This window comes from Orcinus orca, chromosome 1 (genome assembly GCF_937001465.1).
Source record: "Orcinus orca chromosome 1, mOrcOrc1.1, whole genome shotgun sequence".
NCBI lineage: Eukaryota > Metazoa > Chordata > Mammalia > Artiodactyla > Delphinidae > Orcinus > Orcinus orca.
In genome coordinates this window covers 41,101,753-41,118,806 of record NC_064559.1, presented here as the reverse complement: position 1 = coordinate 41,118,806, position 17,054 = coordinate 41,101,753, and the positions used below count along the sequence as shown (strand labels likewise).

The 17,054-nt window shown below is 42.5% G+C and overlaps 1 protein-coding gene across 2 annotated transcripts; it reads left to right on the top strand.

The window, feature by feature from the left end:
• Window positions 1-4,849: 4,849 nt before the first annotated feature.
• NEK2 (NIMA related kinase 2) lies at window positions 4,850-16,700 on the top strand. Of its 2 annotated transcripts, XM_004275281.3 has the most exons (8): window positions 4,853-5,071; window positions 6,248-6,465; window positions 6,735-6,975; window positions 9,058-9,140; window positions 9,883-10,009; window positions 11,056-11,275; window positions 12,699-12,824; window positions 15,622-16,700. In XM_004275281.3, exons 1-8 carry the CDS (start codon window positions 4,976-4,978, stop codon window positions 15,846-15,848), a joined length of 1,338 nt encoding a protein of 445 aa, XP_004275329.1. In that variant the 5' UTR covers window positions 4,853-4,975; the 3' UTR covers window positions 15,849-16,700. The 2 variants fall into 2 exon arrangements, with proteins under 2 accessions (XP_049569181.1, XP_004275329.1); XM_049713224.1 differs by lacking the exon at window positions 12,699-12,824 and having other exon boundaries at window positions 4,850-5,071.
• The last annotated feature ends 354 nt before the right edge of the window (window positions 16,701-17,054 follow it).

The following is a 17,054-nucleotide window of genomic DNA, read 5'->3' as shown; positions in this document are numbered from 1 at the left end:
TCACCTCCCCCAGGAACACTTGCCCGGACCTGCACTCCCTGCCATTCCTATCAGAGCCTGGCTCCTCCCTCTGGGTTCCTTTGACATTTAGGTAAAGCTCTTGCAGAGAGATTATCACCCTGAATAGGGATAGCTGATTTACACGTCTCACCTTTCCAGGGGAACCTCTTTGAGGGCAAGTGCTGATCTTTTATCTTTCTATCTCCAGCACCTGTCACTGTGTCTGTTACTCAATAAATGTTGCTGATAAAAGTCAAGAATGAAGAGGATGTTGAGAAAGCTAATGCAGACGTAGCTTCTTAATAAAAGCTGTTATCTGGGGTCAAACCAAGGGCTAAGCAGACCAGCTTTCTGGCTCTGATAGCAGTTCTGGTGAGTTTTCAAGAGGAGGGTTTTCAGTTTTCAGTTTTCATGTGAAGCTGGAAGGATCATTAAAGGTCATCACATTTAAAACCCTCATTTTACAGGGAGGTGAAGTGGATTCCCTTGGTCATACAGTTCATCAAAACAGAACTAGCCAAACCTGGGTCCCTAGACCTCATGCTCACTGCTCCTACAATTTCACTGTGCTGTCCCCTGAAGGGAAAATTAGGAGTGTTCTCTAAAAGCTCCTGAAGTCCCTTAGATACACATTACGGCTTCAGCATCTGTGATTCGTTCTAACTTTCTTCTTAACCAATTTATATTATCACTATTCTTAGAGATTTGATAATATATATCCTGAATATACAAATATCATTAAAAAAACATAAAATTTGTGGGTGGCTCTTTATCTGAAAGTTTATCCTTGTATTGAACAGAAGTCAACCTTTCCCTAACTTGTACCCTTGGGTGCTAGCATGACACTATCCCTCTTTAAAATGTGACAGAGCTAGAACTAACCACAATGTGGTCTCAAAGAAAAATTTCTTAGCATCCTCTTCCATCAGCTGCCTGCCATTAAACCCAAAGCTGTCTCTTAGCTTCATCTTGTCCTTCTGTTTAGATCAAGTGGTGGGTCGCTATTAGGGTCAGTCTCCATAACACCTCATTCTTTCCTCTAGAACATGGTTATTTATTGAGCACATACTATGTCGTGCACCTTCCTTTAACATCTTTTAGCTCCTATTCTCTCTAAAGAATCTCTCTCTCTTTTATTTCTAGAAATCTTTATTAAGCAATTTAAAGAATTTCCATAATCCATGACTTCAAATGTTTCCAAGTAACTGTGGAGATAAGACACACAAACATCTTTTCTGAGATTTGACATGCTAAATATGCAAATCTCGAAGTGACCTCTCAGGACAGGTCTGGGGGTGGGCTGGTGCAGACGTACTGACTCCTCGTTTATCATGCGGTGATTTACAGCCCTCTAGTGGGTCTTTAATGCAACATATAAAGGGAAGCCGAGGGCAATGGAGTATGATGGCTCATTTGTTTGTTCCTTCGCTGGTACATTCTTTCAATGTACAAATGCCAACTGAGTGCCTACTACGTTCCAGGCATGTTTTAGGTGATGGAGATACTGCAGTGAACAAAAGAAACAACAAAAATATCACGTGCATTAGTTACTTAAGACGAAGAAAACAGTGAGTAGAACAAGTCTGGGACAAACCTCGAGTATGAGTTTGGACACGTTAAGTTGGAGGTGCCCATTAGTCTTCCAAGGAGCTTCTTTTAAAAATGTGTTGGGGCTTCCCTGGTGGCGCAGTGGTTGAGAGTCCGCCTGCCGATGCAGGGGACACGGGTTCATGCCCCAGTCCGGGAAGATCCCACATGCTGCGGAGCGGCTGCGCCCGTGAGCCATGGCCGCTGAGCCTGCGCGTCCGGAGCCTGTTGCTCCGCAACGGAAGAGGCCACAACAGTGAGAGGCCCGCATACCGCAAAAAAAAAAAAAAAAAAAAAAAAAAAAAAAAAAAAAAATGTGTTGGTGTCTTTGGGAACACCTGTAGAGCACTTGTGAGCAGAACACACAGACATAGTGCAAATAATCTCTTTATTTGAGATTTCACCAAATTTAAATTAAAACTGACAACAATGAGCTTATTTAGCAAGAAAATTGTGAAGACACTGAATCAGACCCTCGGTGTGGGAGCCTGGTTATAGACAAGTTCAAGCCTTGGTCCCACCATTATGGAGCTGGTCATCTCTTAGTTCTCTCTTTCAATGTAGTCTTTGTAGTCTTCTCCATTTCTGTCTCAGTTCTTTGTTTTCTTAATTCTTAGCAGAATTTGTAATGGTTGCATCTCTCTGTCTCCTTGGTACATCTACTGTCTCTACCTCCAAGACTGCACGTCAGTCCCACTCACTGGGGTATCTTCAGCACCTGGCGGGGCCTCGATTTATAGTTGTTGAAGGATGAGTTTTCGATTTAATAGGTCAGGTAAGATAGATATACATGAGCAGCAAGTAATTCAGACTATTATATGGCACATCCTAAATGAGTAAAGAACACAGTTAATTGCTCTTTTAGGAGGTCACCGTGGGTTGAGGGCAGCCAGGGAAATTTTTGGGGAAGGAACTGGGCTTGAGCTGAGTCTTAAAGGATGGGTGGAATATGAAGGAAGGAGGGAGGAAGTGATGGGGGAAGGGGTATTTCCTCTAAATTGTTCCTGATCGACCTCCACGTGTTCCTCAGCCACCAATGTCTCTCTTTTCTCAGCGTCTAGGCTGTCCTGCCCCTCACTCCCACCCAATGATACGGGCTAACTTTGGCATGTTTTTAGGGTTTGTCATGCCATACCCATGTCACTCTTTACCACCTCTGTCTCTTTTCTAATGAACACTCAGCATATGAATTCCTATCATTATATCTGGCACATAAAAAGTGCTCAATAAATATTTGCTGAATGAACATATGTGCCTAGGAGCCACTCTCCATACTCTTGGGATGGCTCTTTACCCAGTATTTAGTCTCTGCCACAGGGCTGGAGGCTATCGAAACGTGAGTACTTGAGGGCTCATCCAAATTCTTACATGATTATTAATAAGCTGCTTTCTCATATTTTCATTTAACAAAGATTTTTTGCATGCCTGTTTTATTACAGGGCTTATGCTAGCTACAAGGAATTTGAAGTTGAGCCACTGTGAGATCCATATAAACAAATAATGATAAATAACAAGTTAAGGTGGACTTATGTACAAAGTGGTTTATGAACGCTATAGATGGAGGAATTGCTTGTTCTAGGATGCTAGGAAAGGCTTTCCAGAGTACAGGAGAGAAAGTTGGCACTGAGTCTTGAAAGACAAGTTGTGTCCTCTAGACAGACATGATCAGGGGTAGGGGAGTGGATAAGGGAGTGGGATGGACAGTATTCCAGACAAATGGAGTAACAGGTGCAAAGGTGGTGGTGGTAGGAGGGAACTGAGAAAGTGTGCCGGGTTTGGGGAATTGGGGCAAAGCATCAGAGCATAAGAATGGCCAGAGAGAAGGTGCAGGGTTGGATTTGAGGTGGGCCAGCGAAAGAGCTCCAGGGATGTCAATCTTTAAGAGGTACTAAAATAAAAAAATATAAAGCCAATTAACTGAGCCACTTGTGGCTCCTTACATAACTTTTGAAAACTAAACTGGTTCCATTCCCTTGAGGTAAGACAGTGCCCTTGAACGTTACTTTAAAAATCTCCTGGCTGGCAATTCCAATTATGTTATATTCAGTGCAGGTAATAAATTCCTTATTTTTAACATAAAGAGGTTTGTAATTCTTATTAATAGGAAATCAAGTTACTTTCAATCCCATGCTGATCAGATATTTAAAGAAAATTGACCTATATATGCATTGCCAAATTATTAGCCTTCTTGTAAAGTACTCCTCCACCTTTGGATGGAGGTCTCCAGGTCCCCTCTCCCAGGTAAAAGTGGGACTGTTCCATCTGGCTGGGCGAGCTGAAAGTGTTTGTCTCTGTGCATGCCCAGAAAAGGCTGCATTCAATGAAGTATTGTCAATCAACTATGTGCTTGGCACCCCTTATAACCTATTTGGTAGTCTTTTCTAAAAAAAAAAAAAAATTTGTAGGAGTCTTAAAGGTAAACCTCTCTCTGCCTTAGAGCCACCATATTCTCCTGGGTATTCCAAAACATCAGGGACTTCCATATTGCACCCTGAGGTTTTGTACACATCCTCTGCATGTTAAACAGGCCTCTAAGTTTGGTGTTCAAAGATATAGTCTCTCTATGAGGACTACATCCTAAAGTCATGTGTGAACTTTAAATCATTACTATGAGTATCCACTGTTTTTGCATTTATTCTTCTCTTCCTGGATGTTGGAACTAAGCAAATACTATAACCTTCCTGTGCTTCCATTTCCTCATCGGAAATAACGCCAATTCCTGCTTTATTACTTTACAATACATGTAAAGTGCTTGTCCCGCAAGCACTGTACACAGTCCCGCAGCACTGTCAGCACTTATTTGCGCACCCTTCAGGGAGAGACAGTCCTTTTCATCTCTGTACTCAGTTCTCACCCAGACTTTAGCGTGACCCTGCCCCGGGCTCAGGGTACAGGAACCTGAGAGAGGAGGGCGCGTACAGAGAATGGGTTGCGTGAGAGGTCAGAGTGCAAAGGCAGCTGGTTGAGGCAGTGAGCAGAAAAGTCTGAAGAGAGGTCTCTGGACTTCGGTTGCCTTGGCAACCTCAGCCAGAGGAACAGGGTGGCGGGGAACCGCCTGGCACTGCGGCTTTCTGTGCCCCGCCCTCTCTTTGGTTTTAGCTCCGCCCCTTTCTCCCGAGACGTCGGAAGCAGACGCCGACACCGACGCCGACGCGGTTGCCTAGCGATACACTTTTCCCAAGATGCCCAGGGTGTTGTGTTCTTCTTAGCCAATCAGAGAGACGAAGCGGCCTTACCGCAGGCCAATAGACTGCGAGGCGGGGGCCCGCGACGGTTAAACTGGGCTGGAGACTGGGGCGGCCTGGCGCTGTGGCTTGAGGTCTCCGACTCGGTGGCTGCATATCCGCCACAGTGGTGCGACGTTCAGGTGTCCTGCGCGGGTCTGGCCATGCCGACTCGGGCGGAGGACTACGAGGTGCTGTACACCATTGGCACGGGCTCCTACGGCCGCTGCCAGAAGATCCGGAGGAAGAGCGATGGCAAGGTGAGCGCGGGCTTGGTGCCTGTCTCCGCCCCCGCCGCGGTTGTACAAACTGCGGGGGGCGCGCCCTCTGCCGCCGAAGGGAAGCGAGGGGCCTGGGGCTGTGCGTCTGGAAGGCAGGGTGCTCAGAAGAGTTAGCCATCTCCCCTCAGGTCTGTGTCGGTCCTGGGTCTCTCAAGGGATGGGAAACTGTGTCCCTTTTTCCTTTTTTTTTTTTATTTTTCATTTGTGAATCTGTTCTTAATCTTTAAATAAAATTAATAGAATGTGTCAAATAGAATATTGTCAAATACATAACACCGCTTTGCTATTTACATGAGATTGCGCATTTTTATATATTTATGTTATATGTATATATATTTTTTCCATCTTTTTTCCTTTCTCTTCCATTTTCTTCCTTTTTCCCAATTTGACCTGCTAAGGGCCTTCAGTTGGTGACAGCTAGCTGACTCCTGAGCTGTTTTTTTTTTGCGGTACGCGGGCCTCTCACTGTTGTGGCCTCTCCCGTCGCGGAGCACAGGCTCCGGACGCTCAGGCTCAGCGGCCATGGCTCACTGGCCCAGCCACTCCGCGGCATGTGGGATCCTCCCGGACTGGGGTACGAACCCGTGTCCCCTGCATCGGCAGGCGGACTCCCAACCACTGCGCCACCAGGGAAGCCCTCCTGAGCTGTTTTTAGAGAAGAGCCCTCTCGGTCATGACCATCAGCACCTCGAACTTTTATGTCTTGTAGTCAGAATTCATTTAAAATACCCATTATTCGGATTGTTGGATTCAGATTTCCCAAGGTGTGTAGGTAGACTTTACACAAAGCAACAATGGAGAGGAAATTGGCTCTGACGGAAGGACCTTTACTAAGTTCTCTTACCTTGGAAATCTTGACTTGGAATGTTCGAGGACTTTGACTACCTCTACCCCAGCTTTGACCAGCTTTGACTAAGCAACGGAGGTTAGGGGGTTGGGGGAGGTCTAATGTACCTCGTCACTCTCTGTTGCATCATTTACTGCTGAAAAATTAGGGGAAGATTATGGAAGTAAACTCAGGGGTCCTTAGGTTCATTGAACTACATTAGATGATGTCACTGTATGATCTACTTACTAGAGAAGTAATTTTTAAAAGTTTTTAAAAAGGTTTTGAGTATAATGAGTTTATTTGTACCTTGGAAATTTTTATTTCAGATCTTAGTTTGGAAGGAACTGGACTATGGCTCCATGACAGAAGCTGAGAAACACATGCTTGTTTCTGAAGTGAATTTACTTCGTGAGCTGAAGCATCCTAATATCGTCCGATACTATGATAGAATTATTGACCGAACCAACACAACACTGTACATTGTAATGGAATATTGTGAAGGAGGGGACCTGGCTAGTGCAATTACAAAGGGGACCAAGGAAAGGTAAAATCTCTTAAATGGGCCTAGTTTTGCTTCTGTTAAGCATCCTGTATTAGGATCAGGGACAGAGTACTTAGTAATGCGGAAGAGTCTTCTGGTGTTTGTTTGGTGGGTCCACGGTACTTTAGAAAATCCTTGGTACGTCAACACCCATATTTCATATCAATTTATTTCCCTATGTGTACACTTTGAAAACTAGATAATTCACATCATCCCATCTTTGTTATGGTTTTATTCAGAAGTTATAGGCTATATAACTGCTTTGATTTCAGACAATACTTGGATGAAGAGTTTGTTCTTCGAGTGATGACTCAGTTGACTCTGGCCCTAAAGGAATGTCACAGACGAAGTGATGGTGGTCATACTGTGCTGCATCGGGATCTGAAACCAGCCAATGTTTTCCTGGATGGCAAGCAAAACGTTAAGCTTGGAGACTTTGGGTTAGCTAGGATATTAAACCACGATACGAGTTTTGCAAAAACATTTGTTGGCACACCTTATTATATGTCTCCTGTAAGTATTTCAGAATTTAGATGCTTTTTAAACATCTTAATGCTAAACACTCAACTTTTTGTTTGTTTAGTAATATCCAATAGCCAAGAATTAACAATACTGTTTTATTTTAAATTTATATTTTTCCAAATGGACCACCAGACCATTAAGTTCCTGTATTAGCAATATAAATCAAGCTTTCACTGAATGACTACCAAGTGCTAAGCTCTGGGATCACAAAGATGAGATAGGTTTTGTCTCTGCCCTCAAGAGCAGCACTTCCCAAAGTGCCGTAGGTCCTGGACACCAGCTGGAACTCATCTGGGGTGATCGTTTAAAATGCAGAGTCCTGAGCCCCAAATCCAGTGAATTTGGATCTCTGGACAGGTCTTTGCACTCATCTTCTTTTTTCTTTGTTTGTCCTCCACCACTTTTTATTTTGGACTTTGTATTTTAACAGACCTTCTAGGTGATTCTTGTGCATGGAGATTCAGGACCCAGAAGGCTCACTCACTTCTGACAACATATTTTTGCAGTGTTAACTTTTTGTACTTATTCTTTTTTTATTGCCTTTTCCTACAGTGCAGCTGCAGAGTCCACCCATTTACCTGTTTCCTCAGTTGCTGAATATTTTGTTTCCAAAATGTCTCACCATTCTAAAGAGCACTGCTATGCATGTCTTTGTATGAATTATTCTTTCTTCCTTTTTGGTTATTTCCTTGGTGTTTAGCTCTCGAAATGACATTTCTGGGTCAAAGGGTATGAACTGTTTATGGCTCTCTAGTGACTTTTGAAAAGCTTGAATCAATAAGTGATAGCACCAATGTGTTGTATATGAAAGATGAGCAGATAAAGATGGAGAGAGATTTATTTTTTTAGCTGTTCACAAACATTTTCAGGATTTTCTCAGTCTTTTTTAGTTATGTTAACCAATCTGACTACAATATAAAACGTTGTAAATTAGTGATTTTTTTTTTTGCGGTACGTGGGCCTCTCACTGCCATGGCCTCTCCCGTTGCGGAGCACAGGCTCCGGACGTGCAGGCTCAGCAGCCATGGCTTACGGGCCCAGCCGCTCCGCAGCATGTGGGATCCTCCCGGACCGGGGCACGAACCCGCGTCCCCTGCATTGGCAGGCGGACTCTCAACCACTGCGCCACCAGGGAAGCCCAGTGATTTTGTTTTTGACTCAGATTAGACATGGCCAGAGCAGTGTCGTTTTCTCACTGGATCAGATTCCAAATAGAAAGCCTTTGATATAAAGGAAAATTATCCAGAGGTGGTTCTTGGAAAAATTGAAACCTGCACAATTCTTTTGTTCCTGTTCCCCCCTGCCCTTGTAAATAGATCAGTTTAGCCTTCCCTATGGGATTGTCAGGAAGTGGCACCAGACTCCCCTGTTGGACTTTAAATTACTAAGAAGACTTCTGAAGATTTCAGTACAGTACTTGCCTCTGTGCCCTCTGTTGAGAATAAGAGCCGTGGTGGACTGTTGTTACTGTACGTGTGGAAGAAAGGCAAACAATTAAAATAGGAAGTGAGAATATTACTTACTACTGTGGTATATAAGTGGACTAAGGGAAAAATATATAAATGAATAATTCAATTAGCCATTTATGTCTATATTCATTTAAATGTGGGCTAGATGTTATTCTAGAATTTTCTGTGGTTCTTTTAAAATGGAGTTTCTAGATTATGAATTCTTTGAGGGTAGAGGGTAGAGCTATCTCATGTTCACCTTTAACTTGCCAGTGCCTTGCCTGTAGTAACATAATAAATATTTGCGAATGAAAAATAAGTGAATGAATTATATATGACAAAGTATATTAGGATAAGATCATTGCCTTTTTTCCATTATAAATTTGAATATAAAGTACCATCTTTTTGTTGTTATGATATAAGATCTAATCAGCCTTTTGTATTTGAAATTTTTGTTATAGATATAAAATATTTATAATATAAAATTTGTTCCCTTCTTTTCCTTGAGTGAATATTACCAAACTTTAAGGTTCCATTTTTGTCCCAGGACTAATTTTATAAGTTTTAAAACAAAATGAACTTTAAACTCCTATTTTCTTACCTTTTTTTTTTTCCCCCCCTTAAGGAACAAATGAATCACATGTCCTACAATGAGAAGTCAGATATCTGGTCACTAGGTTGCTTGCTGTATGAACTGTGTGCATTAATGTAAGTATAATGAAGACAGATTTTTAGTCTGAGGTTTACACTTAGAGAGATTTGTCACCTTTCACCAGGTTCAGCTTTTTGAGCATCCATGCACATTCAAGTCTGAAAGAATTGTACCGTGGGTTAAAATTAAGGTAGATGGACAGGTTAAAAAAATTATTTACAAATTAGTAATATAATCCCTGAGGCTGGATCTAGACTTGTTCAAGCTTCTAACCTGGTTAGATGTTTCTCTGTTAGACTGAGCTTAGCTCAAGGGGAGAGCATATAGGTCAAACCTGTGGAAGAAATGAAATAAAGATCTAGAGAAGCAGTCTAGGGTTTGGACAGGAAAGAGTTCTGATTCTTTCCCTTTTTTCTTTCTGTTTTTTCCCTTCTAAAGTATTCTGTAGAGCAGTGGTTCTCAACCAGCGAAGGGGAATTTTGCCCCCCAGTTTTGCCTCCCATGGGACATTTGACAATGTCTGGAGACATTTTAGTTGTCACAACTAGGGATAGCTACTGGCATCTAATGGACAGAGGTCAGTGATGCTGCAAAACATACTAAACAATGCACAGGACAGTCCCCATAACAGAATCATATGGCTCCAAATGTCAGTAGTGCCAAGGTTGGGAAGCTTAGCTACAGAAGAAGATCCTAGAAGTAGAAGCATAAATACAAACTGGACCTTAAACTCTGCTTTTGGTTTGCTTCTTCTTATATATTTTCATTTTTACATTTAAAAAAAATTTTTTTCCCCAGGCCTCCATTTACAGCTTTCAACCAGAAAGAACTAGCTGGGAAGATCAGAGAAGGCAAATTCAGGCGAATTCCATATCGTTACTCTGATGAATTAAATGACATTATTACAAGGATGTTAAATTTAAAGGTAAAGTTTATAAGATGATATACTGTATGTTTCCATCTCTCAGCTAAGTTTTGCAGTGTATGCGCTCGTGGAGCAATGAGTCTAAAGAAACATTAAATATATTTCTTTAGCTAAATCTACTGTTACCACGAGTGAAAACGTGTATCCTTGGCACATTGCAGGCCTGCCTTCTGTGCTTTCTTTGTGTCTCCTCCCACTCTGCCATGCTAACAGATGGTTGGTAGCAAGGAGAGATTGCAATAAGGATCCAAATCCTCAGTTCCCCTTGTCCTTGCCTACCTCAAAGTGGAAGGTGGTACAGGAAGGGGCCAGGAATAATACCTTATTACTCTGCCTCTAGCTCTGAGAAATTAGAGATCATTAGAGATGGGAATCGTGGGGGAGGGCTGACTAAAAAGAGTAGAGGGGAAATAAAGAGATTATGTAGAAAAAAATCTGGCAGTGGGATGGGGAGGGAGATGTCCTAGGGATCGGGCTGTGTAAGAATAGAGTTAAATGCTGTGGGAGTTCAAAGAGAAGGAAGGATGCAGGTGAAGTAACAGGATTGAAGGTCGGTGAGAGAGCACCCTGCTTAATGTAGTTTGGAGATGCAAGGGCAGTACGTGCCCTGAAACAGACCGACCCTAGCAACGCTACCCAGCACAGCACAGGGATTGAGCCTTCTTAGGTTAAAAGGGGAAAAAAGGTAAGTTAAAATCTGCATTACTTTGTGGACCCAGAACCTCATGAGTTAAAGCCACCAGTGAACTTATTTTTCAGGTGTTTAAGACCCATGTGTGTGTGTTGGGGCGGGGGGAATGGGCAAAATGGGCGAAGGGGGTCAGTTGCATGGTGATGGATGGTAACTGAACTTGTGGTGGTGATCACTCTGTAGTATATACAGATGTTGAACTATAGTGCTGCGCAAGTAAAAAAAAAAAAAAACCATCTGTAAAGGAGTCCTTTCTTTTGCCTTGGAAATATATGCTGTTTTAAATGTCACTGCTCTTTCAGGATGAGTAGTCCATTATGTAGTGTGCCCGTAACACCGAATATTTTTTTCCCAGGATTACCATCGACCTTCTGTTGAAGAAATTCTTGAGAATCCTTTGATAGCAGACTTGGTTGCAGAAGAGCAAAGGAGAAATCCTGAGAGAAGAGGGCGGCGATTAGGAGAACCAGGAAAGTTGCAGGACTCCAGCCCTGTATTGAGTGAGCTGAAACTGAAGGAAATACAGTTACAGGAGCGGGAGCGAGCCCTCAGAGCAAGGGAAGAAAACCTGGAGCGTAAGTCTGAGTGGGGGTGAAGCACAGAGAGCTCCAGGAAGCTTATTCTAATGTATGTGAAAATCTATCTGAACAGAGGATCTCATGTCTGAGTTCTATTAGAACGTTTTTATAAATACTTGCGAAACCAAGATATGCACATCAAGCTTGCTGCACCTTCATGTTGAGCCTCTTTCTCTGAGATCAGCTGTTGTCGTCACATTGTTGGGCCGTAACTGTGACAGCCCAGCCCTGGGCTGTAGAGTCACTCTTTTCTTTATCTTTCTTAATATATGGACCCTGAGGTTTCCCTTTGTAAAGAAGGTCTTAGAATTTGCCAGCGCTTCTCCCTTCTGATACGCTGCTCCAACACAGCCCGGGTCTGAAATCCTACAGTGTGTAAGACCAGATGTATTTGGGCAGTTCCACAGAGCATGTGGGTACAAGATACTTAAATACTCTGATAGGTATTGACGGACTGGGTGCTAATGAGTTTTTGATGTTGAAACTCTGTCTACTCCACTAAAGTGAGAGCTGCTACCCAGGTTTTAGGATTCTGCAAGGCAGCAGCAGCAGTGCAGCTCTGCATTTTGACATCGAGGGATGAGACGGGCTGCGACTGTCTCCTTCCCCCCTCATGGCTCACCCAATCTCGCTTCTGCAGCTCAATGCCGATGCAGACTTCATAAGTGTTTTTCTATTTAAACGTACTTACAAAGCATCTAAATGCGTTTGTTAATGTTTTACTTCCTAATGATAATTGTCTAGTACTGTGAGATACGCTGTCTGTGGGAGGTACAGCCTGTGCTTACCTGAAAATCTTCGTCTCTTCTGTCAAAAGAATTCTTTAAAAAAAAAAACAAAACCCACAAAAAACAAACAACCAAAAACTTTTCATTAAAACTTTCCCCAGTGTTTTGTAATTTCACAAAGCAGCTGAAATCTGAACTCTCTGAATGCTGGGCCATGAATAAATAATAGCCTTTGTTAGTACCACCTAACTGAGCTGTGGTTTTTTCCCTTCTATTTGGGTGCTGTCATTCACCCAGGGGGAGAAGGGTTTGTACCGCAGCCGGGTAACGCCCGGAAAATGAACTGTTGCCCCTTCTCCGCGGAGAGCAGGGATGGCAGTAGCTCTTTGTTTTCCCCCATGAGTTATTCCCACAAATCACAACCAAAGGTTGAAGCTGACTTTGTCCTTGTGCTTAAGCCAGTCCTTAGGAGAAAACCTAAGACAACATACAACATACTAACCACACAGCATTATGAAACAGGAACAGTCCGGTTGGCTGGAGTATACAGTAGGAAACCCTTCACAAAGCATGACTCATCAGAGGTCAGGCTGGTAGCCTTAGCAATAAGGAAGAGCGGTAAGATTACCAAACGTGAATTGTTTATGCCACTTGTTAATTTCTTTCTTTCTCGTTCCATTCCCTTCTTAAAGAGAAGGAACGTGAACTTTGTGTTCGTGAGAGACTGGCAGAGAACAAGCTGGCCAGAGCAGAAAGTCTGTTGAGGAATTACAGCCTGCTGAAGGACCAGAAGTTCCTGTCTCTGGCGGGTGGTCCAGGTATGAGAACCAGCTCAGAGAACAGAAGCTGCTGCCACAAATGAGGAAACGGGCACCAGCGTTGCCCCGAAGGTGGCTTTGGCAGCCCTTTAAATTTCCAGAGTCTTGAATTTTATGATGGAGTGAATTGAATATATGCATTTCAGTGGAGATAAAAATTGTGTTTTAGCAATGACTGACTTAACTGTGATCAGAGACATGAGGCAATGAGTCAGGGTGATTTCATCTTCGGTTTTATTTGCTTTATCAAACTGTGTTCAGTATTTGATATTTATTTTTAAAAACTAGGTCATTTTAAAAAAATGCTGTGCCTTTCAGATTTTTCTCTGGGTATATTTTCAAAACTCTACATTTCTCTCCATTTTCAAGTGAAAATCCTAGCATTTTACTATTACCACACGACCAACTCATATTTGCCACATCCTTCATAGAAAGTATGGCTTAAAAGATGTGGTAAGCCAACTGTAGAATAGGCCATCACTTTTGGATCTGTGCTAAGACCCGTTCCAATTGAAACGTGTATGTCAAAGTGTGACTGCTTAATACCTGCATATGCTCTGTAATAAGTGATGGAAACAAATGAAACCAGTGATGGAAGTAAATCTCTTTTTTCTCAATATTGCTATCTACCATTTTAGTATTTTTATAATATTTATTTCAGCTTCTCTTAGATTCCACACTGCCATCCATAAAGATAAACTAGACTTAAATCATGATTACTGTGATAGAGTGAGGAGGAATTTTTATCTGGGTAAGCGTCATGCATCAAGCCCGTTGCCGAGAACTATATGGAAGGTCCTGTTGGGGACGGCTCTCCCAGTTAAAGAGTTTATTTACATCTTGCCCTGAGAGTCTTTGAGCAAAGGGTGAGAAGAGCTGGCAAAGGATGATGTGTTTCACTTCGTAGGACACGTAGGTAGAAGAATCTACCGGTTTGCGAATCATGGCAGAGACTTAAAATGAGCTGTGGGAATGGTGTCCAATGTGGGTAGGAGGTGTTTTAAAGTACTGAGCATGTCAGAGCCCTAAGAAAAGCAACAAAGCGGTGGGGAGGGGGTGCCCTTGTGAACTCAAGACAGTTGGAAATATCCTCTCCCCATCCTTGGGCTATAAAATTCAGACATGAGGAAAACAAATAAATTGAGATCATCACAGTAAGCAACAGCATCTTTTTAAAAGCTCTACTTAGTCTATTTAATGAAATACTAATTCTTTTTTTAAACACTTTCTTATAAAACTGTCTTATTAGTAGGATTTACAGTTTACACTGTCTGTTTACAAATGTATAGGTGTTTGTGGTAATAAAGGTGGATCTATTTGAAACAATGGAGTTGAGGCCTGAAAGCAATCTCCTAAAATGCTTTGCAGAGAAGCCGTGTATGAAATAGGAAGTTGGGACAGTCGGAGGGCAGCGTTTCTCTGTGCAGCCTGCTCCTCCCTCAGGGCGTCTCCATTTCTTTGGACTGGAACATTCATCTCTAGATAGTCACGTGACTTCTTACTTCCTCACTCTCATCAGGTCTCTGCTCAGAAGTCACCTTATTATGCAGCTTCATCACTGCCAACACCCCCAGCACCTCTGTCTCCCTCTCTCCGTGTTCATTTCCTTCACAGCACACACCATCCTCAAATATTCCTCATATGGGCTTGTTTATTTGTTTATGGTCTATCTCCTCCTACCACAATAGGGCCTTTGTTTGGTCCACAACGACCCATACAGTGAACTCAGTAAATATTTGAACGTATTTCCTTTAAATGAACGCAAAGGAAAAACAAAAAGGTTTTAGAATTCAAACCTTCAAGCCCCCAACCCCCAGATAGTTGTCAGTTCCTAATAGTGTAGCCACTTTAAGTAGATTATTATTTTGTTCATGTTAAAAGTACAGTTCGCTCACTGTTAACTCGATTTACTTTTACCGTGCTGAATCTTGCTTAGGTTCTTTTTGGAAGAAGTTTCTGGTCAGTTAAGCCGCTTTAAAATGTGTTCTTAAGTATTTAGCCAAAACTGTAGGTGCTCGCTGTGAAGACGAGCTTCTGCTTCCGTACTTTTCTGGAAGTAATGTGTTCTAGGTAGAATGACACTTGCTTTCAAGCATAGAGATAAATAACATTGGTTTCCAGAAGTTTTATATTGTGGCCCATAATCCTCAGTGCATTTAACCTTAAGAGGAATGTTGATTGTGAGAGAATAAAACATAGGTTCCTTGATTTTTGGCTACAGATTAAAAGGCTGATTGATTTCTGCCAACCTCATGCCCCTAACCTGTTAAAAAAGAGACAACAGATCCAAAATGGAGTCACTGGTCACCAAATGTCACCAAATCAGGACTTAATACCTAACTTACTGGCAGTTTCAGCCTCTCTCAGGAATGGAATCTTAAACCAGTTAATCTGGAATTACCTGGTCAGCACTAGTGAGGTCATCTGCCTGATAGACCCCTGCTGTCCCCTAAAGGACGGTGACCTTGCCACAGACAATCCCCCCTTTGCTGGTGTAACTTCCTGGTCCTGCCCCCTTCTACCTATAAAAGCCTTTCCTTTTGTACAGCTCCTTAGAACTCCTTTCTGTCTTCTGGATGGGATGCTGCCCAATTTATGAATCGTTGAATAAAGCCAGTAAGATCTTTAATATTTGCTCAGTTGAATTTTGTTTAACACTCCTATCCCAGAGAGAATAAACAGGTACCCAGATTTCACATGCAAACTGACAATAAATATTTTGGTAAGTTTGATAAGTATGGAGGAGTTCATCTCCTGTTCATGAAACTCAAAAACCTTTTTCTTTTTTTTTCTAAAGAACTTTTTGATCTTACATCCTCGATAACGAAGAAGAAAGTTCATTTCAGTGGGGAGAGTAAGGAGAATGTCATGAGGAGTGAGAATTCTGAGAATCAGCTCACCTTCAAATCCAAGTGCAAGGACCTGAAAAAAAGGCTTCATGCAGCTCAGCTTCGCGCTCAAGCCCTGTCAGACATTGAAAAAACTTACCAACTGAAAAGCAGGCAGATCCTGGGCATGCGCTAGCCTGACCCAGAGACACAGACCTGTGCACAGTGTTTAATGTTGCCAGCCCTTTCGCGATGGGTATTCTACTGCTGTAGCCTGTATACTTGGTTCTGCGAGCCGTGCCTTTTCTATAGTAAGCAGGGTGGTTTGGTATTACTCTTGCTGTTTTTCAGCAAGAATTGTACCAATGGGGCTTCCCTGGTGGCGCAGTGGTTGAGAGTCCACCTGCTGATGCAGGGGACGTGGGTTCATGCCCCGGTCCGGGAGGATCCCACGGCTGGGCCCGTGAGCCATGGCCGCTGAGCCTGCGCATCCGGAGCCTGTGCTCCGCAACGCGAGAGGCCACAACAGTGAGAGTCCCGCGTACCGCAAAAAAAAAAAAAAAAAAAAAAAAAAAGGTATTGTAAAGAACGCTTCATAGAAAGAATAACGCTTTCTTGGCCAGTTGGGTTTTTAATCCTGTGTGTGATTACTACTGGAACATGAAATGTTATATTCTATATGTTGGGGTGGGGAAATAATATTAGAAAAAGATATTTACCCAGGAGCAGCACTTAGAAGTTTTAAGGAACTGAAGTGGTGTGCTTACAATTGTCACGTCTAGAGTTAAAATTTAAGTCTGAGGCTTTAAATGTTCTTGAGCTTAGAGAAAACCTAATTGGATATAGATTGGTCACTAATACCTTGACATCTCGCTTATAAATATCCCCTTGCTCTGTAGTTTAAATCTGTCCCCTTTTGTGAAAATCCATCACTATAATGTCTCTACTCTTTTTCTTTCCCTTTTTATCCTGTTTAACAGTATGTGAGCTGTCTGTCATTTGCCCACTCTTTTTTCACTAAATAAAAGAATTCTTTAGTTTTCCTGTATTCATGTCGCTTGTATTTGTTGATCTTAGTTGGAGGGAGTCTGTGTTTATGATATTTAGGCATTGGAGGGTAGGGAAGAGAATGTGATGCTCGCAAGAGCTATACGGCACTTTACTACCCATCTCATTTGTCCATCTAAGCCAGTGGTTCTTACGGGGGCAGTTTTGCCCCCCAGGGTATATTTGCAATGTCTGGAGATATTTTTAACTGTTATGATTGGAGGGAGGGTGCTACTGGCATCTCTTGGGTAGAGGCCAGGGATGCTGCTAAACATCCTATAGTGCACAGGACGGCCCTCACAACTAAATGTCAGAGTACCACTCTTGAGAAACCTGATCTCAGCTGAAACTCGTT

Excerpts from the sequence above, each read along its gene's own strand:
- NEK2 (XM_004275281.3), top strand. The coding sequence starts at position 4,976 with ATGCCGACTCGGGCGGAGGACTACGAGGTGCTGTACACCATTGGCACG. Across the intron at positions 11,276-12,698 it reads AAGGGAAGAAAACCTGGAGC|AGAAGGAACGTGAACTTTGT; the intron begins GTAAGTCTGAGT and ends CCCTTCTTAAAG. Across the intron at positions 12,825-15,621 it reads GTCTCTGGCGGGTGGTCCAG|AACTTTTTGATCTTACATCC; the intron begins GTATGAGAACCA and ends TTTTTTCTAAAG.